Here is a 26,468-nt window from a genome sequence, read left to right on the forward strand (position 1 = left end):
TGATGAGAGAGAATCATTGATCGGCTGCCAACTGCACGGCTCACACTGGGGATTGAGCCCACAACCCAGGTATGTGCCCTGACTGGGTGGGAATTGAACCAGAACCTCCTGGTTCATAGGTGCACAGTCAACCACTGAGCCACACTGGTCAGGCTTCTGTAACTAATTTTTAACATAAAATAAATGAGGACAAGCAACCAGCCTTCTCTTCTCTATCCTGAAGGGAGGCCAGTCTCGAGTGCGAACCTAGGCTGGGTAGGCACTGCCTATGTCCACTGTGGCCAGCTCGCTGGCTTGCCACCTCCCTGTACTGGGAGGACTTCAAGGTCTGTGGTTTCTGAGTGTCGTGCATGAAGTAGTCAGCTGGGCAAAAAGAAAATAAGCAAACTCCACACAAAAGGGAGGAATGCTTCAGTCAACTCTGAGAAAGGGCTCTGGATTGAAACTCCTGATAACAATTTTCAACTCATTTAAAAACCAGCATTAGCTACCAAAATGTAAAGTATTAGTTTTATTAAAATGCAAATCGATCAACTAATCTGTCTTTCTAGTAACAGCTGAATTGCAGTATCCGTGTCAATTAAAATAGTTTCCAATTTATTCTTGGCTGGAAGGAGGGTGGTCTTCTGAATTTTAAACGCAAGCCTCTCTTTACTGAAAATGCTGTCCGTTCTTTCTCATTTCTCCTGATTTTAATTCATTTTAATTAAACAGGTTGGACTCCAAATATTTTGAAGTATCTGTTTAAATCTTTTTCTTCACCAAATAAAGAGCGATGATGACGAAGGTTCTATCTTTTTAGGAAATGTGGGTTATAGCATGAAGCTCACTGAAGTCCAATATGAGGAGCCACTTCCTGGCTGTTCCCACGTGAATCCTCAGGCTAAACAGACAAGCTTGCATGTCCTATATTTTTTAAAGTGATCATTTTGAAGAGAGTAGTTGTTGGGAAACTCTCCTATTTCTGCTGATTGATCTCCTGGGTAACTGGAGACACATTGAAAATTAAACATTTCCCTGATAGTCAAGCCCAAGAGGTAACTACTGAGACAAGAAAAACAAATCACCACATTCCAGGGTCCAATTAATGTGAGATGGAAAAACCCTCCTCCCGCCACGTGCCCCATCCTGAGCTCAGCAGACACTGACGCTCACACGAAATGGAAGTGAATTACACTCAGGACCAACTGCACTGGGGCCAGCCTTTGGGCACGCAGTCCCCAGACGCTAAGCCCATGATACGTGGGATTCAGGGACACAGAAATCTGTCACTTGGTTTTGACATTTTAAAACCACATGAAAATCCAACTTTAAAAACAATGACTAGTTATTGACAACTGCACTCAGTTGCCTGGATGCAACATTTCTCCTCTAATTCCGTAGCTTTAAATAAAGATTTGGGCAAGGCACGGAGATGGTCAGTGTCATCCGCTGGTCAGCACACATTACTTATGCAAGATAATCTTCATTGCATATTGACCACAGCAGGCCAATAAATCCCCCTTATGGGGATTTAATTTCCAGCTTGTGACCTCTGGATGAAAAACAAGTGAATCATTTCCTCTTGCTAGATTTACGCCAGAGCAGATCTCAATAAAGTGATTTAGGAATGGTGAGAATAGAAAAGGACGCTGGAAGAATCTTTATGGGTGGGAAAAAAAGAACAAGTCAGAGATTTGTATTCAGCAACAAATCGGCAAATACTCCCAAGTGACAAAGTCTCCATAACTTAGAGGTTCCCTGCTCCTCAGAGCCACAATCAACTGCTAAACATTGTCCACCCAGAAAGCAGCATCCCCCCAAATGATTCCTCCTGTGAAGCTCTATGTGGTAAGAGGCACATGACTTGCTAGAGCTCTAAATCAGACCTCACTTCGTGCTGCTCAAGAAACCACATGGCCAATAACAACGCTCTTTATTTGTGGCGGCTCAAGGACACGGGGGAAGGGTGCTTTGCACATGGAAGTGCCACAGACAGAGACAGGTGATTCCAGGCGTCCTGGGACTTGGTTAGGCGTATATTCTGAACAGTGCACCTTCCCAGGAAGTCCCTGACTCACTCCACCCCAGAGGCCAGTGGTTCCTCCACTTGGGGCTGGAGGAGCAGCCGACCTGGCCAAGGTGCTGCCGGGCTGGAGGCCACCCTCAAGGCCTTGCAGAAAGAGAGATGGGTGCTGTCAATCCCCGTGGCCTTCTTCTGGAGGGTTGAGTTGGCCAAAAAGAGATCGATATAACTCTGTCCTAGAAGATAAACAAAACACATTGGTTAACACATTGGTTAACTTTCCAAGGTTAAAAAAAGAACTAAGGAGCTGGGAAATACCCCAATCCGTTTGTTGAACTGAAACCACAGCCAGGTTATTAAAAATACACCCCACAGCTCTTATTCACAAATACAAAGAGAGGGAGAAACTAGAAGCCAATCGAATAGTGAGATATGTAAACGGCCCAGTGTGGCTGCATCCCCCATCTCCAGGGAATGAGTTTTCTGTAAGTTTGCCCTTTACAGACAGGCTCTTCAAGTAAGAAAACAAGATTGAATATTTTAATAGGATGTATGAGACTGCCACACGATGAGGAGGATTCAATCAGACATGGGATGTAGGGATATAATTTAGTTTTCATACATTTTCTTGGACTTGGCAGTACTTGAAAAACAATGAAAATGACCCAGGAACTAGATTCCAATTACTGTCACATGTGCAGCCATTCAGTAGGACCAAGGTGCTTCCCGCTCCCCTGCCCCCTTTCCCTGTTCTCAATCTAATAAATAATTCGATTGCCTAATTTATTATTTCTAAAATTGGGATTTGACGTTATGAGAGCCACAACATGCCAAGGTCTTGAGTCTTTGGAAATAAAGTAAACGATGTCTAACCTCTGTTTAAAATACAACATACACACAACTATTCAGCCAGTCATGTGTCAAGGCCTGGAAAGTCTCAAAAAGACGAGGACCTCTCCTATCTTTATGGCAGAAACTCCAGAACAATTTCCCCTGTGGGCAGAGAGAGAGGAACCACGAAGGTCCACACAGGTCAAATCCACTACGGAGGTGGCCTGTGGAGGACATGGCCAATGGAGGCAGGGGATACATGGCCACTAACTCTCAGGGAAGGGGGATGAGTTGGCACGGGCTAAGGCTCCCGGCCAGGGAGTAAACAGCCCCAGAAGAAAGCTGTGCCTGCTCTGTTCTATACTTTCAAGATCTAACCCCAAATGTAGCTTGTTCTTCTTGTTAAGAAAACAGGCTTTTAAAAGTGCTTTTATTATCTGAGAGTCATCATCATCAGCAAATCTGACCTTCAAAATAAAGCAAACAACCCCCCCTCCCCAAAACCACCCCCCTTCAAACAGCTTTCTTGGTTCAGCAAGATTTTAACATAAAAATGTATTTGTCCGTTTTTTAAGTTATCCCACTATAGTTGTGGTAGGATTAGAGGTCTATAATTAGAAAATCCAGCAATAAAAATAGCATATTAAAGCTTTTTAAAAAGAAAAAAAATCTTTAAAAAGAAACCACAGAAGCCGAGAATGCCAACTAACCTTATGGTTCTGAGCACTACAAGGGCAGACCTGGAAAGTCGGGCCAGAGAACAGTCGCTCTCCAACCCCGGTGCAGGAAATCAGGGCAAGAACTTGCTGCTACCCTCACCCTGAACCCTGGACCAGCCCAGGCCTCCAGACAAAGGAGGCAGGTTCATTCTGAGCTCCATCATCTCTTTTGTTTCTGCCTCCCCTGGCCAGGCCGACACCAGCCTAGGAAGTGGAAGGCAGCTTCATGCTAAATGCAAATTTGAGGCAGCAGCCTCACTTCCAGTTGCTTCCAAATCATCAGCTCCATCGCAGAAGCGACAGCAAGACCCTGATCAGGCTGCCCTCATCACACGATGGCCTGCCTGTCTGCCAGTAAAGTAAGTACATGTCTCTCCTGCCATTTCACAAAAAATCAAGTGGCATGGCGGGGAGAGCCTCCATGACAAATAGGAAAGTGTGAGTTTAAGGTTGCAGCATCGGACAAGAGGGAAATGCAGAGGCACATGCTATTCAACCTTGGCAATAGTACCCTCCCCACCTCCCCGAGCCTGCCACATCCGACCCATCATTACCACCAGCAAATGCTTCCACTCAGCGCCACGGCAACAGAGAAGCACCTGGGCTGGGGCAGCAGTTACCATCCCAGCAGGGTTCGAGAGGCAGGCAGAGAATGCAATGCTGAAACCCATGTTTTGATCGAACATCAGTTCACACTCAGGTGGGCAAAGCTGACAAACAGACGAGGCTGTTCATGGCAAAGCAACTTGGAAAGTGGAGTGCTCTGGATTCTTAAAATCTTTTTACAGAGGGAGAATATGAGCAAGGGGTTATTCCAATCTAAAACTCCCCAAGGAATTACAACTCCATGTCTCCCTCACCCACCAATCAGGGACCATTTGTGCCTTCAAAGCACCTCACGCTCCCTGCTCCTCAAGGCCTTACCATCTCTGACCAGGAATATGTGACAGCTCCTACCGGACCTCTCTGCTCCCTCCTCCTGGTCTCCTCCGCATTTCCCTCCCCAGCCTTGGCTCCCTCCCCAGGTCCAGGAGCACCACCAGGATGAAGATCCAGCTCCTCCTTTCCCCTGGACCTTGCACAGGCTACACATGGCTGGGCCTCCCTCCCACCTTCGGACCCCGACCAATACCGGTGGGGCCTCAGGCCCTGGTCCAACAGCTTTTCTACACCCCAACAGAATTTGACAAAACCCTCATACATTTTCAAGTTTACATATGAATGTTTTCTATAAATTTAATAATCACAAAGGATACAATTATCAGAATATTATGAACACTAATTTTTAAAATAAAAATCACATCCCTTTTGTAATACATCCAATGGAATCTATATGTCACATTGATTTGCTACCCATCACCACTCATTTAAATAACACATAAACAAACTCTTTAATTTGGAAATGTTACAGCATTTTTCTTTTTAAATGTGTATTTCCATTTGACTTTTCCCTAGAGATTTTGGTCCTAATTGTTTTATGCTTGAAAGTCTTTTATTGCCGAAACCGGTTTGGCTCAGTGGATAGAGCGTCGGCCTGAGGACTGAAAGGTCTCAGGTTCGATTCCGGTCAAGGGCATGTACCTGGGTTGCGGGCACATCCCCAGTAGGAGATTTGCAGGAGGCGGCTGATCGATGTTTCTCTCTCATTGATGTTTCTAACTCTTATCTCTCTCCCTTCCTCTCTGTAAAAAATCAATAAAATATATTTTTTAAAAAAAGAAAAAAAAAAAAAAGAAAGTCTTTTATTGATCACCCTATCATATTTCTTGGCCACAAAAATAAATATGTAAATTGAAATATTTTTTGAAATTTAAAAAGTTGAAATAAAAATATTTTAATTTCTTGCGACTGTAAGGGTCTAATTAATTTAAAAAAAATTATTTTTGGATTGTTTTATCATTACTATTAGGACACATTCATATATACAATAACAATATAACAAAGTGTATTATACTTTTGGTAGAAACTTAATGTACATAAATAAGTAAAACATTACTGGAAATGCATCTCTTGATGACACAGAAGAGGCTTCCCCTCCATTCATGTCTCCATGACTGAGATTTATCTATTGCTGGAAGGAGAGGGTTCAGCATCGACCCTGTTCCTGTTTGTAGTTTTGTAGCTGTAAGTACTGAGAGACCCTGTCACATTAACAAGTAGGCGGGAATGGGAGAATTTTGTTAGAGCAACATCACTCATTTCTTTTAATTCTTTCTGAATTATATGCCCCCCCCCCCCATCATATAGTGATCTGCCACCAAAAGTCTGTTTTAATGGTCTACCAGCTGACAACTCAATCAACTTCTCCTGCAGTTTTGTTAAAAATAAAGGCCCTGCAGGGACTTGTTACCTAGCCCTCAGTCACTGCCATTCTCAATCCCTGCACCTATAGTCTGAGCTGTCCCTTTTGTGTGGTGCCCACTGCAGGGCAACCTCCCAGGTCAGACCAAGGAGGGACTCTAGGTGGGCTGGTGCCAGGTGGGCAGAGGACAGCTGGGCCAGGCCCGCGCAAAGGCGCACTCACAGACAGACGTGCTTCAGGGACGAGTGCACACCTGGATCGCTGGACACTGTGTGTGTACTTTCCCTGGGGAAGTCTCTGCACACCCCAGGATGAAGACTGACATGTGGGTGCACTGAGCTTTGCCCCAAACCCAGACAGGTGCTAGTCTGGTGCCACTGCGTAGGGAAAGGTAGAAGCATCTGAAAAGAAACAGGATGTGTCCACACCCCCTGCCCCATCCCTAGGAAAACAAAGCTAAAAATAAAAGTAGGTACCAAAAAGCCACCATGGGACAGAGGGCCAGGCTGCCTTCTGCTGCAAGGACATGTGCCTGCAGCATCCCCACTGACCAGGATTTAGCCACAAGCTCAGCTATCAATCCTCAGGTTAACCTCATCTTCACCTGATTCTCTGGGCAGCTGTACTTTAATACTGGAGGTTCTCTTAAGGCTATGCATGATGAACTTGTTTTGTTTTTGTTGTTTTTTTTAATACATAATTCCTGCTCTCTCCCACACTAAGAATCAAGAGTTGAATCACTGAGCTGAAATGCCTTCCCCCTTTGTAACCCCTTCCCCCACACTCTTGGCCTCAATGGCCAGTGGGAATGTCCACTGTAGAAAATGTATTAATGTTGGTCTCATGCAGGAGAATAACCTGCAGAGTAATTAACAGGACTTGGACCTGAGGTAGAAGGTCGATAGCAGGGGCTCTTCCTTGAATTAAAATTTAACTTACCCTTTATTGCAACCTACAAAAGCAAGTAATGAGCACTAACATTTTTATTTCTTTTAAACTGTCATTTAGGCTGTAGAGGGGATAATTACCTATCTCTAGTGTAGTAAGGTTTTATAACCCTTAGTAAGGCATTTTCTAATTTAATATTTTTACTATATTATCATAAAACCTGTTTCTGGGGGGAAAAATGATCATGGATTAGCAGCCATTTTCCATAAAGACAGTGTGTGTGTGTGTGTGTGTGTGTGTGTGTGTGTGTGTGCATGTTAGGATTCCGCTTATTTATATGTGATTCTCCTGAAGAGACTTAAAGTATGCAGAGTCTATTTGGCTGTGAAATGTGACCACTTTAGTGCAGGTGAGGTTGAAACTGTCCTGGATGACGGTGGTGTACGTGTGTAATAATGCAGCCCCATACATGTGCACCCGATGTTTCCTTCAGCTCCACAGTCCCTCCTCACCGACTGCAACACAGACCAGCATCTTCCACGCTGTTACCTGGGCAAACACTGTAGAGGATACTGAACCTGCAGAGGATCTGTGTGGGGCTTGGATTTGCTAGGTCAGTAGCTTGCAGCATCTGGGATTCTGAGGAAAATAGACCGCTGTCCCCCAGAATGCTACACTCCCCCGACTCTGGCCAGAAACCCCCGCACCTCCAAGATATGCCCGAGCTGTACTCATCTGTCCCTGTGACCAAAGGCAGGCGGACGGTGGAGGGAAAGCAGCAATGCCACTGCTCCCTAAAGAAACGTGTACAACTTCCCAAAGTACCTCATATTCTCTGAGCAAGTATTATACGCAGGAGTTCTGAACAGTCTTCCCAATGTGCCAGACGATGTCACCGCTTTCCTGCTTAAAATTATACACATACTGTGCCCTTATTATTTTGAAATTGTTCATTTGTTACTTCAATGGGGTGAGAAGGTAGTCTCCCTATATGCACAAGACACATCCCAGAATGCATCCTGGTGCCCCACTCCTTCCTAATCCTCCCCACTCTGCACACTCAGGACCCTGTGCTGCACACAAAAGTGGTGCAGCATTTGTTCCTGCTTACCATAATCCCTTGGACATACATTCTAGAATCAAAGGATGAGGAAACACACAAAGGGAGAGGGAGAGGAAGGGCTCCAATCCCAGCACTGCTCACACCTAGAGGAATCCCGACCCAATCCGGATTCTCCTGAGGCAGTAGGAACACAAACCCATGACCAGCGTGATTGCTGATGGCAAATGTGCTCTTAAAAATTACTGGTGAAGTTACAATGTGTGCCTTTTTACACATGTTGTGCTTTGAAAACGGTTGACTTATTAATGCTGTGGAAGCTTATAAATGTGCACGGTCTCTGACCTCAGAGATTAACACAAAGATATAATAAATTCATAAATCACATCTGGATGCCTGTTTGACTTGGTAAGACTTCTGGAGGATTGCAGAGGTGTGATGAGTCCCCGTTTCTCTGATCCAGGGCTGTGGATGGCAGTGCTGAGTTGGGAAGGTGACTGTAGCCAGTGAGTCTGTCTAGGACAAACCGTACCATGCAGAGAGACACATAAGCATTCTACCTCACGCTGACCCCGATTCAGCCGTTTGGTGACCAGGCCCTGTCCCTCCAGAGCCAGGAGAGGAACAAGGCTGACTGTTCTTCCTTGTGGCAGTGTTTCAACTTTTGATGTCTTCTCCTAACTAAATCTGTTCTTTTCTAGGTAAGAAGAAAGAGTTCACTCCATTTCTGCTATGACAAAGTTGGAGTTCTCTTGCCATCCTAACCAAACTCCTCTCAGCCCTCCAGTTTGCCAAAGAGCGGGCAGCAAGGCCCCTGTACCCTCTGAGCCAGTCCCGACACGCCTAGGGCAGCCTAGTTATTAGCGTAGAGCAGGGCTCTGCGGCCTCCTTTGTTCTCAGCACACCCTCCTCCTGCCTTCACGGAGCTTCCTCTCTCTTCTGATCTGCCTACCAATATTCCCAGCATTGCAAACATCAACAGAAAAGATACTGGCCAATTACCATGGGCATGTGCTAATGCCACCAAATGAAGGGATCCTCCCAACCCTGACCCCAACCACCTGACAAAATCTTTCACTTAATCCTTCCTTCCTCTGCTTCTTCTGACCGGACCCATGCTCCTCTGTGTCAGTGACTTTACAGGTGAGAGGGAGGTGTTTGAGAAATGTTTCTATGACCTGAAGAAGGAAATACATAGACCCAAATGGCAAGCAACTGCCCAGCGCTCCTTGCAGGTGCATGGCAGAGGGTAAAGCTATGCAGTCGCAGGAATGGGAGCAGGACACACTGGAATCCATCTCTCACGAAGACTGGACTATTAGGAAGATGGTCCAAGAGAAGAGAAGACAAGACAGAGCTCTTACAGGGAAGGTAGTGTCATCTGGTCAGAAGGACATGCACACACTACGAGCGTAGACAACTTAGAGTCCTGAGTGCAGCGGAAAGGTCCGCTCTTAGCTCTCCTTCTCTCCTCCCAACCTACCCCAGCAACAAAAGGTGGAGCACAGGCTTCTTTCTTTGAAATCTCATAATAATTTCATACCAAAAAACAAAACACACAAAGAAACAAAGAAATGAGGGGAATAGAAAAGAAAGCAACCTTTTCTTACCTGGAGCTTATTTCTTAACAGGATCAAGCTAGCAAAGTAGCAGTGACTCAGAGAACGCCCATCTGTCACTAATTACTTAAATACGGATACAGGGCAAATCTCCAGATGCTGGCTGAAGCTCCAAAACAGCCAAACCGCGACTTCCCCAATCTGCCACAAGGTGGCAGCACACAACGCACAACGGACCAGGCAACCAGCGAGGCTCCCAGCAAACTGAGCCCATAAATTACCTAGTGTGTCTGTTGTCATCACCATCCTCCCAGCGCTTGACAGAGACTCTAGGTCTGTTCCAATTCTCTTTTGGTTGGGTCAGAACTAGGTCCTTCAAACCTCTGCAAATGCTTTTAGCCCCAAAGCTTTAAATTACCAATGGTGACGTGTGGCCTCTGGCCTGTCTCCTAAAGATCAGACAGACGGAAGATTTATAAATGTTCAAAGAAGCAGGTTCAGGCCCCAAACAAAGGAACTGAAAGGCTGGGGAAAGGAAGGGGAAGGAAAGGGAGTAGAAGGTGCGGAGAGAAGGAGCGGTAAATTGGTAAGGTTTTCTCCTCACTTACACTCCCTCCCGATTCCCAAGTCAGTTTACAAATTCACTCCAGTGAACAAAGGAAGAGAAATACTTGAAACTTCCATCATCCTTACCAATAGCTTCAAGACTCTCAAATTCTTTTAAAGAAAAATAGTTTGCCTTGGTATCGGATTTGCAAAAACCTGAGGGTGGGGTGGGGGGGAGGAGTGCTCTTTAGACAAAGGGGACATCCCTCCTTCCCTGTACATTAATATTCCACATTCCTGAGATGATTTCCACTTTCACAGTTTGACTGTTTTATAACAGATCTGATGCGAGAGAAGACAAATGGCCTCGCAAAGGAAAGACGACAAATCATCTCACTGCTTTTAGCAGGGTTTTCTCTTTACTTTATTTATTTTTATTCTGTGGCTGAGCTGCAGCTCTCTGCCTTGCTGGAGATGTTTAATATTAACGTCAAGCCGCTGCGATCCTGGCAATAGAGTTGGCCGGTGTTGTGTTTACGGTTTTGTGACTGCTGGCTTCAGGAAGATGAAGCTCCTTGTTCAAACAGCAGCCCCTCTAACAGCTCCTGCTAAAAGCGATGGGGGGGAGGAGGGAGCAGGAAATGCTTCACTGCTTAGACGTGAATCACTTCCTCCACCTCACAGAGGTGAGGCTGACACTGGAGTTACATTTGTATCCCTATCAAGTCTGCTGCCCGGCAGGGGCCTGGGGTGGGGGGTGGGGCGTGGGGCGTAGGAGGCAGCAGATGCCACATCTCTCAGCTCAGTGTAACTTCTACTTTTAGGGGGTCAAAATACATGGAAATTAGTGAGGGTATTTACTGTCAACCTGCAGGGTTCCAGCAAGGGCTTCTATTACTTCTGGTGATAAGTTAGAGTTATTTTACTAAAAAAACCAGCACCGATTCAAACATAAAAGGAGCAAGTACCCAGCAAACGCACACAGGCAGTGACTGCAATGCCGTGACCCTTTGCAGTGAGCACTTCTAACTGCTGACCAGTCGATGTTCCACCTTCTCCTCCCTAAGGTGCAGGGGATCTTGGGTTCTCCTGGTCTCCTCCCTCTTTGTCTTTTTTACCTTCTCCTAAATTCTCTTTTCTCCTGACACTCTCCCTTGGAGTCTCACCCACACTCTCAGCTCTAACATCTGTGTGTGGAGGAGGAGGCCCAGAGCCAGAGCTCTGCCTCCTCACCTAGGCACTGAATCCTGTCCCCTGGCCCTGCAAGGCTAGCCTGTCACCTAAACTATCGTTTCTGTTCATAATGGCAGCAAATTCTTTGTTATTCACATCTTACAATTAAATGTTTAATAACAGGAAGCTATAAACAGAGTTACAGGTATCAATACCATATTTTTTTATTAAAAAATAAAATCCACCCAGAGATAGGCTCTTGTTTAGACAATTTAAATTGATGCCCTTCTTCTGTTCATCTTTGTGGTTTTAATAGTACTCTTCAAAGAACTTCCCCCTCTCCTCTGTAAATCAGAGAACAATTTGGGAAAGGGAAGATTTGTCCCAGACACCTCCTCGGTAAACTTTCCCAGGATTTGCCATCCCGACCTCCTCTCCCCCAACTTTACCAACTCATCACTGAAGTCAGCAATTGGATGACCTCGGCGGTTATGTGACTGGCTTTTAAAAGCCTGACTGCTCAGTGCAAAATGAACAGTTTGCATTTCTGCCCCTGAAAGCTGGCGAGTCTATGTTGCTGCAGAGCTGTGCCTCCCCTGCAGGATGAGAGGTGGGCGAGGAGGCGGAATGCTGCCAAGTGCATGTAGGAGAAAACGTGTATCGATTCCTTCTTTCTTATAAAGGAGCACAAAGCACCGAAGAACAATTGCTCTTCTTTGCAGCGTTTCACATTCCACACGAGACAAAAGGCCCAACCCCCACCAGCCTCTGCGAAGCTGAAAGGGGAGCCAGGCGAGCTGCACCACAGAGCTGGGTCTCCCGAGTGTCAGTGGCCACCACGTTGACCAGCTCCACTGCTGGGACTCCAAACACCTGGGCCAGACACCGCCCCTGCCTCTGACCAAGTAACTCCCTCTCTGGGCTGGTGTTTCCTCATCTACATGGAGAAGAAAGTGCCTTCAGTCTTATTTACTTTTAAGTGGAGATGCCCAGAGGGTAAAAGAGCTAATGTTTATAAAGTGTTCTGCTCCCCAGAGGGAGACAATGGGTAGAACACAAGGTGTGGTTATGGCTCATTCAAGACCTCATTTCCAGGTTAGTTATAATAGCTTCTGTTACAAATGCTGGCTTCCCAGCACCTTGAACTCAAGGTACAATGAAGCAATGTCCTTTATCTAAATATCCTTTTTTTTGGTTTGACACTTAATACCAACACTAAAAATAACAAAAGGTAACCAGGGACTATTAAGCCTTGTTAATGCACAGAGAGAATCCATTCCAGAGCTGTTTTCTTCTTAAACTAAACACATCCTGAAAGCAATCCAAAAAACAGACCTAAAGCTTTAATTGTTCATCCCGGCCGGTCTGTGTTCACCATATTTCCATGGTAACCAACAGTTCGGAGGAGGACAACCAGAAACCAAACCCAGTACAGATATCAGAGCCAAGACAGACAGGAGAAACCCAATGGTATAATATAAAGTTTATAGTGTATACTCTTAGTGAGGGAAATACAAGGGTTGTTAATGAAAGATCTTTTCCAAGGGTTCATGCTAAGTAAACATGACCTCAAAAACTTTCTGGGTAAAGGGTTGGGAATGTGGAGTCCTAAATCTGGACTCTTGTTTCCTAGGGGGCCATGAGTGAAGACATGGAGCTGGCCCTCAAGCAGTGCAATATTCCAGCATGAAGACAGCCCGCAGGTGATTAAGGCACGCCCTGGTGGTGAACACTATATACTTACATGTGGTCATGCACAAAGTGCTGAGGGAGGGAGCAGAGGGGAGTGTACCATAGGAGCTAGGTGATTTGCAGAAATATCAATAAATGGCAAGAAGCCGGTGTTCATCCATCTTATAGGACTATTTGCAAAAATAATCTTACCACCACATTGTAAATAGCCTTATAAGCTGAAAACCTTAAAAGACTTTTCAGATAGCCCTAACCGGTTTGGCTCAGTGATAGAGCGTCAGCCTGCGGACTGAAGGGTCCCAGGTTCGATTCCGAACAAGGGCATGTACCTCGGTTGCGGGCACATCCCAGTGAGGAGTGCGCAGGAGGCAGCTGATCAATGTTTCTCTCTCATTGATGTTTCTAACTCTCTATCCCTCTCCCTTCCTCTATGTAAAAATTAATAAAATATGTATTTTTAAAAAGACTTTTCAGATAGGAGACCAGTAGCCAACTTTTTAAAGGTTTGTACAAAAATGGATAGATCTGTGTTGCAAGCGAAGAGACATGATGTAATAGAGACATACATCATGATGTGAAAACTTTTTTTATTTAAATAACTATCCATACGGATTAATTTAAAAGTCCTTCTTACAAACAAAAAGTTAAAAAGAACATTTCATTCTCAGAAATCTAATGAGCAAAAAGAACTATTTTCACTTTAAAAAGAAGGAAACTAAGGCACATGAGGACTTTAAGGTCACACAGCACGTGAGGGCCAAGGCTGAAGAATCCTGAATCAGTTCTCTAGATTAGGGAAGGCTGACAGCAACTGGGAAAAGGCGTTAAATAAACTGTTTTGCAAGTAATACCTGTGCTACCAACTGCTATATAATAAGGCAAGATACAATGAATCATAATACAGGCATACCTCATTTTACTGCACTTCACAGATGTTGCGCTTTCTACAAATTGAAGGTCAGACTATCCACCAGCAAAATGATTACGACTCACTTTATTGTGATACTTGTTTTATTAAGGTGGTCTGGAACCAACCCTGCAGTACCTTGGGGTATGCCTGTACATTAATCCAAATATATGAGCATAAACCCGTGCTGGTACCAAATAAAAGACTGCAGTAAACATGCATACTACTTTGACTTATAAGTTAAGCATTCTTAGCAAGAAAAAATATTAATAGGTGCTTTTGTGAACTGTCAAAAATGCTGTTAGGAGCAAATATAATAGGAGTTCAGCCTGGCCAGTGAGGCTCAGTGGTTGAGCTTCAACCTATGAACCAGGAAATCACGGTTCAATTCCTGGTCAGGGCACAGGCCCAGGTTGTGCACTTGATCTCCAGTGTCGGGGCCTGCAGGAGACAGCTGATCAATGATTCTCTCTCATTACTGATGTCTCTTTCTCTCTCTCCCTTTCCCTTCCTCTCTGAAATCAATAAAAATACATACTTTTTAAAAATAGGGGTTCAAGGAAGAAAGAGCTCCCCCACTCAGTGGGGGCTAGGGAATCCTAAAAGCCTCCCTGGAAAGGCTGGTGTTGGCCAAGCACTTGAACATGGCAACAGGAGAGACTGAGGTGGAATGGGGTCAGGGGGTGCTCCAGCTTAAGTGAGCAGAATTAAGAGACACAAGTAGGAGGAGTACGGAGTGTCCTGGCGTTGCACAAAGGGCATGCAACCAAAACAGGTGATGAAGAGAGGAAGCTAGCAAGGAGACATTTCACTGCAGGCCTTGAGTGGCAGGTTCAAGACTATATCCTTTATTCTACAGACAATGAAGACTATTAACTTGCTTTAAGTGATGTTTAGGAAAGTTTAATGTGGCAATGATACATAGAATTGGTTACATCAGGCTGGTGGTCAAGAAGCTGTTAGTGCAACAGTCTATGTGGGACGTAAAAAAATCCATAAGCATATATTGTTGTTTATTGTAGGGAGGAAATATATTGTTTCTAATGAAAATAGGTAACAGGTGCCTAAGTATGGCAGAGGTAGAACTGTAAGAGCAAACTAACTGAATATACTGGATCAGGTGTCAAGGCTAATTTCAAGAGTTAGGGTCTTTGTAATCAGAAGAATGGTATGATGGTAAGAGCAGGTCTGGAAATTCAGGGATTCACACTAAAATGTGAATGACTTCATAGGCAAAACCTTTCTATATAGAAAGCATCTCTATTAGAAAGGAAAAAGAAAAATCATTTTAATCCAAACAAGTTCTTTGTTGTTTCTATTTCCCAAACAAGTTTTTAGTTGTGAGAGGTTCTGTGTATGTGTACCGGGGGTGGGAAGAAGCAGTGTGCCCTTGGCACATCATTTCCAAATATTTCTATAAGCTTGCTGGTTTTCTGGACACAGCGGTAGGGGTTTGGGGCCACACTCCTAGGTGCATAAATGATACCAGCTCCACTACTTACTTGCTGTTTAACTTAGAAAAGTTACTTATTTGCTCTATGCCTCAGTATTTTTATCATAAAATGCAGATAATGTCAAACACTTTAGTGGTTTCTTACAGGTATTTAATCAAATTGTATGTGAATGGCCTAGTGCAGTGTCTGGCATACAGTAAATGCTCAATAAGTGGAATATGATATTATTCAAAGTCATGTCATTGCCCATCAGAAATAGGTGGCAGACTTAGGGTGGATAAATCAGAGCAAAGGATGAAGGCACTTAAAAACAAATGGTCTACATATCTTAGCAATCTAATGCTGGCTCAGTGATCATTGTGGAAAATGTATTAAGCTGTATAAATGCCCAATGTAAATTAACAGAAAAGACATCTGGCTCCTGCCTACCCACAACATAATATCTATACGATATTATATTTTAAGTAGAATAAAATAATAATAAAATACAAAAACTTAAAAACAGTAAGTCCTTAGGAGAAACATTTACACTCACTCTAAAGAATGTAAAATACTCTTTGGGGAATAAAAAGGATTCATAATCCTCTGAAGAAGTGATGGGCATGTGACTGCAGGAATGAAAACTGTCAAGAATCCCCGTTTTGAGGAAAGATTGATCTGTTCAGCATTTACAATTTCTTTCTAGAAGATGTACTTTTTATCATTCTACATCCTGTTTGGAACCAAGGCTTCAATCTGAGAATGCAAATTCTCTAGAATTGTGTAAGACTGAACAAGCAGCAATCAGGAAAAATAGAGGAAACAACAGTGGTGTTTTCTTTTCAACTAAGGTTTAGAACTCTGGCCCAAGCAATGAGCTTGAACTTGAGAATATTTCCTTTGTCCTTTCTGATGTTATGAGGAGGAAGGTCTGTGCCTCCTATCTCTGTGCTGGACGCCCTCTTTAATGATGATGTATGGGGTCCCTTCCCCTCAGCACTGCTGAGGGCTCAAACATGTGCCACCGCCATCCAGAGCATCAACACGGGAATTATAAACTGTGTCAATCCGAGTTAATGCAAAGCTGTAATCCTCTTTATGAGCATAAAGATCAAATCACTGCCATGAGTTATGTTCATTCTGTAATCTGATAAGGAAGAGAGGGAACCTCTAATAAAAGAGTGATGGGAGCCTTTAATGATGCTGTGGAAGGCAGCAACAGAGAAAATATTGCTCTCGTTCACACCGATAAGATCAATGTTGCATATTCGCCTGGACTTGTTTCACCTGTCAGAACAACCTGTGTCTTTCTAGGAGATAAAAAGCTTCAGAGAAAACATCTGTATCTTAACTGTTCTTGCTTGCAAGTTTTTAACCAACGAAAAGTATTCTGTGGAGGGTATTTCTGGGGTTATTAGCTGTTGTGTTTTCAAATGCTGGGCAAACTGCCCCATGATTGAGTGCCTATTTCTATTACATAAAGGGATAAAGTTAGCAACAGGGGAATCACAAATGGTTTAAGTAACCTCTGGGTTACCAAGTAGGGAGAAAAGAACCTATTCAGTAGTGGTAGAATGTCCCCAACAATTAGGGTACAGACCCACACACAAAAGTGGCAAACCAAAGATAAATCGCCTATACAATCCCTCACGAACAATGATATTGACAAAGCACTTTACAAGGCTGGATCACATTTGTGCATTTCTTTTCTATAAAACTCCAGATGTAGAATGATAATGTATTTGGTGCTTAGTAGTTGTCATTAAAGCATCCTCTCTGGGTTCCTTTTTTAAATGACAGTACCTTTATGAAAGGAGTGGAAAAAGTGTTTTGTTTTTTTTATTTTGGGGGGAGAATTTAAGGGGCATGGAAATTCTTACTATTCCTATTGACAATTTCTTTAAGGAATGAAGTACCTACAAAATGTTAATATTGCTATCGTTTCTGTAATAAGAAAAAAAAGCTCGTAGAGCTCTAAGGGTCCATACCAGAATCAGGACCCTCTTGAAGTAGCAGCTACGCAAGGCAAACACTTATTTTCCTTGGCATATATCAAGCTGACTGTTCCACGCTGACAGCAAAACTCACCATGCCAACAGAGCAAGCAGTTTGCACAGTTCCCTTTCCCTGAGGCTGTGGCCACTTTTGACCTATTTCTGAGGTCTTACTCAAAATGTGCTTCTCCTACTTGCCACACTAACATTTTACTATCTGATTTCTATCAACACAACAAATTAGGAAGAATTACAAGTCTGCCTCAGAGAGGCTTTCAAAAACAGGTGATTTTTCCCCACAACCTCCAAATTCTTCATTTCATTAGAACTATAAGAAGAGATCATCTGAATTTTACTTCATACTCCCTCTGGTTTGATAGCACCAGGGTGTTCACGCCATGTAAAGTAAGCTGCTTCTGAAATGTCCTTGATAAGCTTCGGGCCCCTCAATAGTCACAGAAGTGAACAGCACTCGTGTACATCCTGCAAGTGACATTCTGACCTGTTCTTGGTGGTAACAATGTGCTTAGGGGAATTCTCTACCAACGAGATGGCAAGCCTCTTCTCCTCCTTAGCCCACTGATAACTGTCTCTACAACATCCCGTGATATTTTGGCCTCTTAGTAAAATGAGTCTGAAGGACAAACAGTAGCTGCTCTGGGAGCTAAGCTGTCCCTTGCCAAGTGTACCCAAGAGTTTAGCAAAGCCAGTGACCATTTTTAGGCTCACGGTAATATCTTTCCTCACATGCAAACACGTAGTACATGGCAAAGTGGGATTTCTTTTTTCTCTCAATACTGAGAATGCTTATCAGACCTGCAAGAGAAGCCAACTGCCTACCTCCTAATGGAATAAAAATCTATTGGCCCAGGAATTATATGAGATTAACTAACAAAGGAGACCTGAAAGCACATAAAGGCACTTAAAGCAGTATCCATAGTTTATCTTGAAAGAAAAGCCCCAAAGGGAAATTTGGTAACACAGGGAGGGGTGCAAAATATACTCATTTAATGCTGTTTTAAAAAATGAATAAGGAAAAACAAAAACAGCCATACATAGGCATTCACTTGCAAAGCACAAGAGAAAATAAGAGGTCACAAAGTTCTGAGTATAAACATATTCAGAACTACCCACAAGCTGTTTACACTCAAAGCATTGAACAAAGCAAACAAAAAATTAATAATCACAGTGCTCACCTAAACTTGCAATTCTACTACTTTACAGGCAAGGGGGAGGAGGGGAACCTGATAGGATTTAGTAGTAAACTAAATATATGCAGATAAAAGGGTTAAATGTACTTTGAGGTATAAAGCTGGCAAAACCCACATGTGCCACATTATAAACAATCAGTTCATTTGGTAAAGATTTATGTTTAAAAATGTCAACCACAGCATTATTTACAACAATTATAATTAAAAATAATTTACATGCCCAATAATTAGTGAATGGCTAAATAAATAATATTTAAAAGTGTATATAGTCATTATAAATTTCTGAATGGTTTTAATGGTATAATGTTCACAGCATACAAAGTATTTAAAGAAAAAATTCATAGTAATGGAATATAATTTTAATTATGTAAGAAAGAAAAACAAGAACATACAAAAGCAAATTAACTCAAAAGACTAAAAGAAAATATTCCGAAATGTTAAAAGTGGTTATCTCCTGTGCATGTATACACACACTTCCTAGTTCTGAATGTTCAAAGAGCCTAGTGACAATGAGCACCCCTGGCACCCAGATTTTGGTTTCTAAATACCACAATCAACTGAAAAGAATCAGGGCTCCTTGGAGAAAGACTGATTCCAGAGCTAGGACAGGGAAAGTATAAGATAAGCCTAGAATAACTTTTTTGTGCCAGATGGTAAGGAAGTGCTCAAAGAATAACTAGGAACATCTCAAAAGGGCACAAGCCAGCTTAAAGGGGCTTCCATTAATATGGGACAATTTAAAATCAAAATAAACAATGACACTAATAGATTATAATTCACTAAATAAAACAGGAAAGTATGGGTCCATACTGATATAAATGAATGGTAGAGAAATAAACAATCTTACAAAAGTATCCTATCTAATAAAAGAGAAACATGGTCATTAACTGCAACTTCGCTACCCTTCCCATTGGCTAATCAGGGCGATATGCAAATTAACTGCCAACTAAGATGGCGGTTAACCGCCAACAAAGATGGTGGCTAATTTACATATGCCCAATGATGGGAGGCGAAAGGGGAAGGACTGAAGAATGGTGATCAGCAACCCAGGCGGCAGGCAAGAGCTGGGGGGTGGGTAAAGGCCGCCTTTCCCCACGCCCCAGCTGGTGATCGCCATCCGGGCGGCAACCCCCACCCCAGGGGCTGGGGTTGGCGATCTGGCCATGGCGATCGGAGGGCGGGAGGGCCTGCACCCGGCCATCGGAGGGTGGGAGGGCCCTGGTGCAGGTCAGGCAGCAACCCCGGTCCCCCTGGGGGCGGGTTGCCGGCTGGCCTGTGCCCAGCGATCGCCATGGCGATCGGAGGGCTGGAGGGCTGGGGCGCAGGCCAGGCAGCAACCCCGGACTCCCGGGGTGGGCGGCTGGCCTGCGGCCCGAGATCACCATGTTGATTGGAGGGTGGGAGGGCCCGGGAGCAGGCCAGGAGGCAACCCCGGACCCCCCAGAAGCCGCCTGCCCACTGCCTGTGACCCTATTGGGTCCGGGCCGCAGACCGGCACCCGTGTACAGCCACAGAAGCCGCCTGCCCGCTGCCCGTGACCCGATCCGGTCCCGGGTTGCAGGCCGGTGCCTGTGTGTAGCCACAGAAGCCGCCTGCCCGCTGCCCGTGACCCGATCCGGTCCCGGGTTGCAGGCCGGTGCCTGTGTGTAGCCGCAGAAGCCACCTGCCCGCGCCCGTGTGCAGTCGCAGAAGCCGCCTGCCCGCTGCCCGTGACCCGATCCGGTCCCGGGTTGCAGGCCGGTGCCTGTGTGTAGCCGCAGAAGCCGCCTGCCCGCGCCCGTGTGCAGTCGCAGAAGCCGCCTGCCCGCTGCCCGTGACCCGATCCGGTCCCGGGTTGCAGGCCGGTGCCTGTGTGTAGCCGCAGAAGCCGCCTGCCCGCGCCCGTGTGCAGTCGCAGAAACCGCCTGCCCGCTGCCCGTGACCCGATCCGGTCCCGGGTTGCAGGCCGGTGCCTGTGTGTAGCCGCAGAAGCCGCCTGCCCGCGCCCGTGTGCAGTCGCAGAAGCCGCCTGCCCACAGCGTGTGCAGCCGTAGAAACCTCCGGCCAGCGCCTGTGTGCAGTCGCAGAAGCCGCCTGCCTGCTGCATCCCACTATGATCCACTGAGTTATGAGGCCAGAGAGCAAGGAGAACTTCCGCCCCTGAGTCAAAGTGGGGAGCGGAGGACACGGCCTCCCCTCCTAAAGTCGCCAAAGGACAGGACCTAACCTAAGCCACATCCTCTGAGACAGCCTGGCAGGCACCACTGACCCTCTCTGCAGGCCGGGCCCCCCTCCTCCTTCCCCTGTCCCTGCACAGCTCCCATAGCTCCCCACTGACTGAGTCAGGCACAACAGGTTTGCAGCCACAGGGGCGATTTAACAGCTAATGGAAAATGCGAGAACGAACAAATGAAGCAGCTACTGCAGTGGGGAAAAGACGTTCATCAGATTCGTTGTCTCTGAGAAACTGAGGCAGCCAGCACAGGCCCCTGCACAGGATGAGGCTTCTGCTTCTAAAGAAACATCCTGGGGTTAGAGGTGAGGGGGTGCTGCCTTTCCCATCTCGGAGCTCTAGGAGGAGTCTGTGCTCCCCCTCCTGGTATTCTTAACACCCAGAGACCCCTCCCCAGTCCAGGCAGGAATGTTCCACGCTGACCGCCTCCAGAAACCAGAGAACAAAGAGGCACTTCTTGACTTCAAGCCTCTAAACCAGTGGTTCTCAACCTTGGCTGCACATTAGAATCACCTGGGAATCTTTTTAAAATCCTGATTTCTGGGCCTCATCCTCCGGAAATTCTGTTTCTTTGTTACTAATGTTGTGGCCCCACCCCATAACAAAGAAACAGAATTTCCAGAGGATGAGGCCCAGAAATCAGGATTTTAAAAAGATTCCCAGGTGATTCTAATGTGCAGCCAAGATTGAGAACCACTGCTCTAAACAGACCTGACCACTGCGGGCAAAGACCTGCAGCTGAGAGGGGACAGGTTCTGGGTGTTGAGGTCCAGAGCGTGGAAGACCTCCTGGGGGAGCAGTGGATCTGGAAGCCTGTGTGCTGGGTCAGAGACACGCCTGCCTCCCACCCTCCCCTGCCCTGCACATAGACGTGCCTGGACTGGGGTGAGGAGGAGAAGGAGAACTAGAGGGAAGGAACTCTGAGTGTTTGTTGGCGGCCATGTAAAAAGGACTGTGACCCTCCCCTCCCACTGCGTCACTCCCTAAGGCAGCAGGAGACGGAGGGTCTGAGAGCAGCCACACAGCTTTGTGGCCGTGACCAAGGCACCAAGATGGTGTCCATGCAACGGGGCTGAGGAAGTGTCAGAGGACCTCACTCCAGAAAACCCAATAGCTCTTTGTGTGAGAGAGAGAAGGTGGCAGGGAGGGAGGGAGAGAGCGAATTGGACTCAAGAGGCCTCAAGGCCCAGATGAGGAGAATATACCAGGGATCAGCATGGACCTGAGCTCTGAGGTGAGGGTCAAGGGCAGCTGGGTGGGGGCCAGCCCAGACAGAAGGCTGAGGCCCAGACGTCCTTGACCTGCTCGGCTCTCTGGCACCTCCGCCTGAGACATACACTGTCTGACATGGAAGCACAACTCCAGAGAAGGGGGTGGGGAACCTAAGTTAAATAATATTTTGTTTTTGTTTTTTCACTTGGCAGAATGGGGGCTGAAGTTGAAGTTAGGTTTGGTTACTAAACAATAAAGAAAGCAACATTTCTCACATACCCGACTGTGTGGTCTGAGTTTGCTGCTGCCTATAAACCGAGAAAAAGTTGTAAAATGAAGTACTAATCTCTAGGGTTTAGGTCAGACCGAGGAGTAGTGCCACTCAGCCAGAAGCTGGCTCATGGCTGGCCAGTGCGGAGGTGGTGGCAGGAGCCTCTTTCACCTCCGTGGCAGCACTAAGAATGTCTAACTAACAGTTTAGGCACGATCCCTTGGGGGGCTAAGCCTTTAGTCGGACATCCCCCAAGGGCTCTCTGGCTGCCAGAAGGATGTCTGACTGCAAGCTTAAGCCTGATCCCCTGGGGAGTGGGCCTAAGTCAACAGGTGGACATCCCCCAAGGGGTCCTGGACTGCAAATGGGCGCAGGCCGAGCTGAGGGACGCACCCTCCCCGCCCCCCCCCCCGAGTGCACAAATTTTGTGCACCAGGCCTCTAGTTACATTATAATAGACTAGAGGCCTAGTGCATGAAATTCGTGCATTGGGAGTGGGTCCCCTCAGCTCAGCCTGTGCCCTCTTGCAGTCTGGGACCCCTCGGGGGATGTCTGCCTGCCGGCTTAGGGAGATCAGGCCTAAGCCATCAAGCGGACATCCCTCTCAAAATCCAGGATCTCTCGCTCCTTACTGCCTGCCTGCTCGCTCCTTACCACTCAGCTCACTGCTCCTTAGTGCTGCTGTGAGCCTGGCTTCTAGCTGAGCAACCAGGGGGAAGCTCCTGCGTTGAATGTCTGCCCCCTGGTGATCAGTGCGCATCATAGCGACGGGTCATTTTGGTAGTTCCGCCATAATGGTTGGTCACTTAGGCGTTTATTATATAGACTAGAGGCCTGGTGCATGAAATTTGTGCACGGGGGAGGGAAGGGGTGGTCCCTCAACTGGCCTGCGCCCTCTCGCAGTCCAGGAGCCTGCGGGCCTAAGCTGTCAGTCGGACATCCTTAGTGCTGCTGCAGAGGCAGGAGTGGCTCCCAACACCACCACCACTGTGCTTGCCAGCCAGGAGCCTGGCTCTGGCTTCTGGCTGAGCTGCCCTCCCCATGTGGGAGCTCACTGACCACCAGGGGGGCAGCTCCTGTGTTTAGTGTCTGCCCCCTTGGTGGTCAGTGCATGTCATAGCAACTGGTTGTTCCACCACTTGGTCAATTTGCATATTAGCCTTTTATTATATAGGACTGCCAGCTAATAAATATAGAAGGAATTATTTTTAAAATGGTTATCTCTGAACTCTAATATTATAAGTATACATTTCTATTTTTTTCAGCTTTATAAAGTGAGCATGTACTTCTTTGATAAAAATACTTAAAAAAACCACACACAACAATCCTCAACAGCAGCTTGAACACACACAACATAATGCACATCTCTACTGCCATTTTTAAAAGGACAGCATATGCACAAAACCCCTGAACATAAATCAAGTGCATGTGCTATCCTGACCTGTCTGTCCTAGACAAGAGCTCAGGTGCACTGGGCAGGTGGCTAAAGTTAAAAACAAAACAAAACAGCAAAATCAAACAAAAATCCACCAGAGGCAACATTGAGATGTATGGAAATTTTGTTTTGTTTTACAGTAATTATGCGAGTGAAGAGATGTGACAAGTATCCTTGCTATGATGCCAATGACAAATGGTTAACTGATAAAAAGAAATGGAGAGGGTGACGGGCTGTAGAACAGGTCAATATAAGGCTGTCATGAAGCCATTTGAGACACATAATTAATCTATTACTCACCTGGCGTCATCATTCATTGTGGTATGGTCAATAGGTGCCATGAAACTCAGTAGCTTGCTAAGGACATGAAACCTAAATAAAGCAGGAAACAGGCAGCAACATTAGTAACTATTAAACTAGAAAAGGAAGCACATTCTATGAGCTAACAAACTCGGAACATTTGGCTCCAGAGCTGAGTAGGGGACAAAGATAGGCATGTAACACTCACAGCTACAGAACCCTTTTTCCTCCCCAGGAGAAAAGTCTGGTAACAGCACCTTGTAAATGACAGCAGTTCACACGGATCCATTTATATCTCAGCCCCCAAACGGAGATACACTGTGCCCTTAGCAATGTACTAAACGTTACTCCCTTAAACATTACTCCAGATAGTTATACAAATTATTCGATGTTTGTTCACATATTTCTGTGGGGTAAATTGTGAAACTGCTGATGAAGTGAAAGCCATACATATTTAAAATTAAAAACTGAGTCAAAATGCCCTCCCAAAGGTTATGTCAATATGTAAGAGTAGCCCTAGCTGGTTTGGCTCAGTGGATAGAGCGTCAGCCTGCAGACTGAACGATCCCAGGTTCGATTCCAGCCAAGGGCACATGCCTGGGTTGCGGGCTTGATCCCCAGTAGGGGACATGCAGGAGGCAGCCAATCAATGATTCTCGCTCATCATTGATGTTTCTATCTCTCTTTCCCTCTCCCTTCCTCTCTGAAATCAATAAAGATATGTTAAAACATATATATGTAAGAGTATAACTTTAGGGTGTTCAAAAAAAATGTATACACACACTCTGAATAATTACAAAAGCAGTGTTTATTAAAATACATTTCATTTTCAAAACTGGGCTATCAGCTGTTAAAGAGTATACATATTTTCTGGTGGATACCTGTATTTACCTAACCTTTTTATATAAGTATAAAACATAAATACTGTTAATAGATATATTTTAATACCTTAGGTTTCACCAAACTTTGGTGTCCATCTAAAAATGAATACTATTCTTGGCTGTGTCCAAAGACAATAATTCACTTTCTGGACAAAGACTATGAACTATACTCCCTAGTTGTATTGTCTAATCCAGTAGCCACTGGCCACCTATGGCTACTGAGCACTTAAAGTGTGGTTTATCTGAACTGAGATGTGTTGTAAATCTAAGATACACTGTTTCTTTTTAGTTTTTCAATGTGGCTGCTAGAACATTTAAAATTACATATGTAATACATAATGTGTGTGTGTGTGTGTATTTTTTTTTAAATTTTTAATCTTCACCTGAGGATATTTTTCCATTGATTTCTAGAGAGAGTGGGAGAGAGAGGGAAAGACAGAGGAATATCGATGTGAGAGAAACACATCGATTGGTTGCCTCCTGCACACCTTCCTCCCTCCCCACTAGCATGGTGCAGGCCAGTGAGGAATTTGCAACCGAGGTACGTGCCCTTGATTGGAATCGAACCAGAGCCCTTCGGTCCATAGGCTGACCTCTATTCACTGAGCCAAACTGGCTAGGGCTATAATACATATTTTTATTGGATGGCACTGCTCTGTGGAATACCTTTACACTGTAACACAATATATTCAATAACTATTAACTGCATGATGAAAGACAAGCTTTAAGAAGTAATCAGATTAAAGACATTTAGTAATGTGTACTTAAAGCAATGCATTTCATCTACTCTCAGCACTGCTGAGGATGAATGCATGTTTTAGTATTAAAACGCCTTTTACCAATCATACTAAGAAAAGATAAATGTAATTCTGTGCAGAAGAATAGAGACAAACACAGTAGACATCTCATTATTAAAGACCTGAAAATCTAATTCATTTACATTACAGATTCTGATTAAATCACAGTCAAATCCACTTATATATGCTGCTGTGTAATATACTGATAATCAATAGTTATAATTAGTTCTAAAAATCAAAATATATACATTTTTTAATCCTCATCCAAGGAGATGCTTAGAGAGAGGAAAGGGGGGGGGGGGGGGAGGAAGGAGAGAGACACATCAATGTGAGAGAAACACCGTGAGCCTTCCATATGCTCCTCAACCAGGAATCAAACCCTCAACCCAGGTATGTGCCCTGACTGGGAATCAAATATGCAACCTTTTGGTGCACAGGACAATGCTCAACCAACTGAGCCACTGCGGCCAGACCAAAATATTCTTCTTTTTTGTAAATTATTTTCCAGTATCCAACCAGCAAGGTGCCATGCTCAGTCTGACCAGGCTGATGCCACTGACCTGCTACATTTCAACTAATATTTCCACAGAGTAATGTTCATTGTTGTTATAACATTTCTGGAAGTCTTATCTTTGCAACCCTATCACAAACAAAGAGCAAAACTTGCTCAATGGTAGAACCTAGTATCAATGATGATAGCTAGTTGAGGTCTAATTTAAGGAAGTATTCATAATATTCTCATCTAGCTTGGGCCACTTGGTTTAATCTTTCAGGGCAGAATGCTAATGTAGCCCAGCTGTCATTCTGGCGCCTGCTGTGGCCACTTGGTCCTGCCAGAGAAACAATTCAACATCCAGAGGTTATATGCATGGGCTCTGGAATCAGACCAATTAGCTCAAATCCCTGTTTGCTACAAACTAGCTCTGTAATGCTGGGTAAGTTGTTTTCTTTGACCACTTTACATGAATTAGCTAATTTAACCTGCACAACAACCTATGAGATGTGACTTTTCATTCCTCATAGATGAGGAAATTGCAGCT

At 45.0% G+C, this 26,468-nt stretch overlaps 1 protein-coding gene across 1 annotated transcript in view; it reads right to left on the reverse strand.

Annotated features, from left to right (window-relative positions):
• Positions 1-1,628: 1,628 nt before the first annotated feature.
• Positions 1,629-26,468, reverse strand: part of AATF (apoptosis antagonizing transcription factor) — an 88,338-nt gene continuing 63,498 nt past the window's right edge. Inside the window, exons 11-12 of the mRNA XM_081108777.1 lie at positions 23,751-23,822; positions 1,629-2,241 (exon numbers count right to left, since the gene is read on the reverse strand). Of these exons, the coding sequence (XP_080964903.1) occupies positions 2,178-2,241; positions 23,751-23,822 (136 nt within the window). The 3' untranslated portion in view covers positions 1,629-2,177. The remainder of the gene's footprint in view (positions 2,242-23,750; positions 23,823-26,468) is intronic.

Source organism: Myotis nattereri, assembly GCF_964212035.1.
Source record: "Myotis nattereri genome assembly, chromosome: 16".
Taxonomy (NCBI): domain Eukaryota; kingdom Metazoa; phylum Chordata; class Mammalia; order Chiroptera; family Vespertilionidae; genus Myotis; species Myotis nattereri.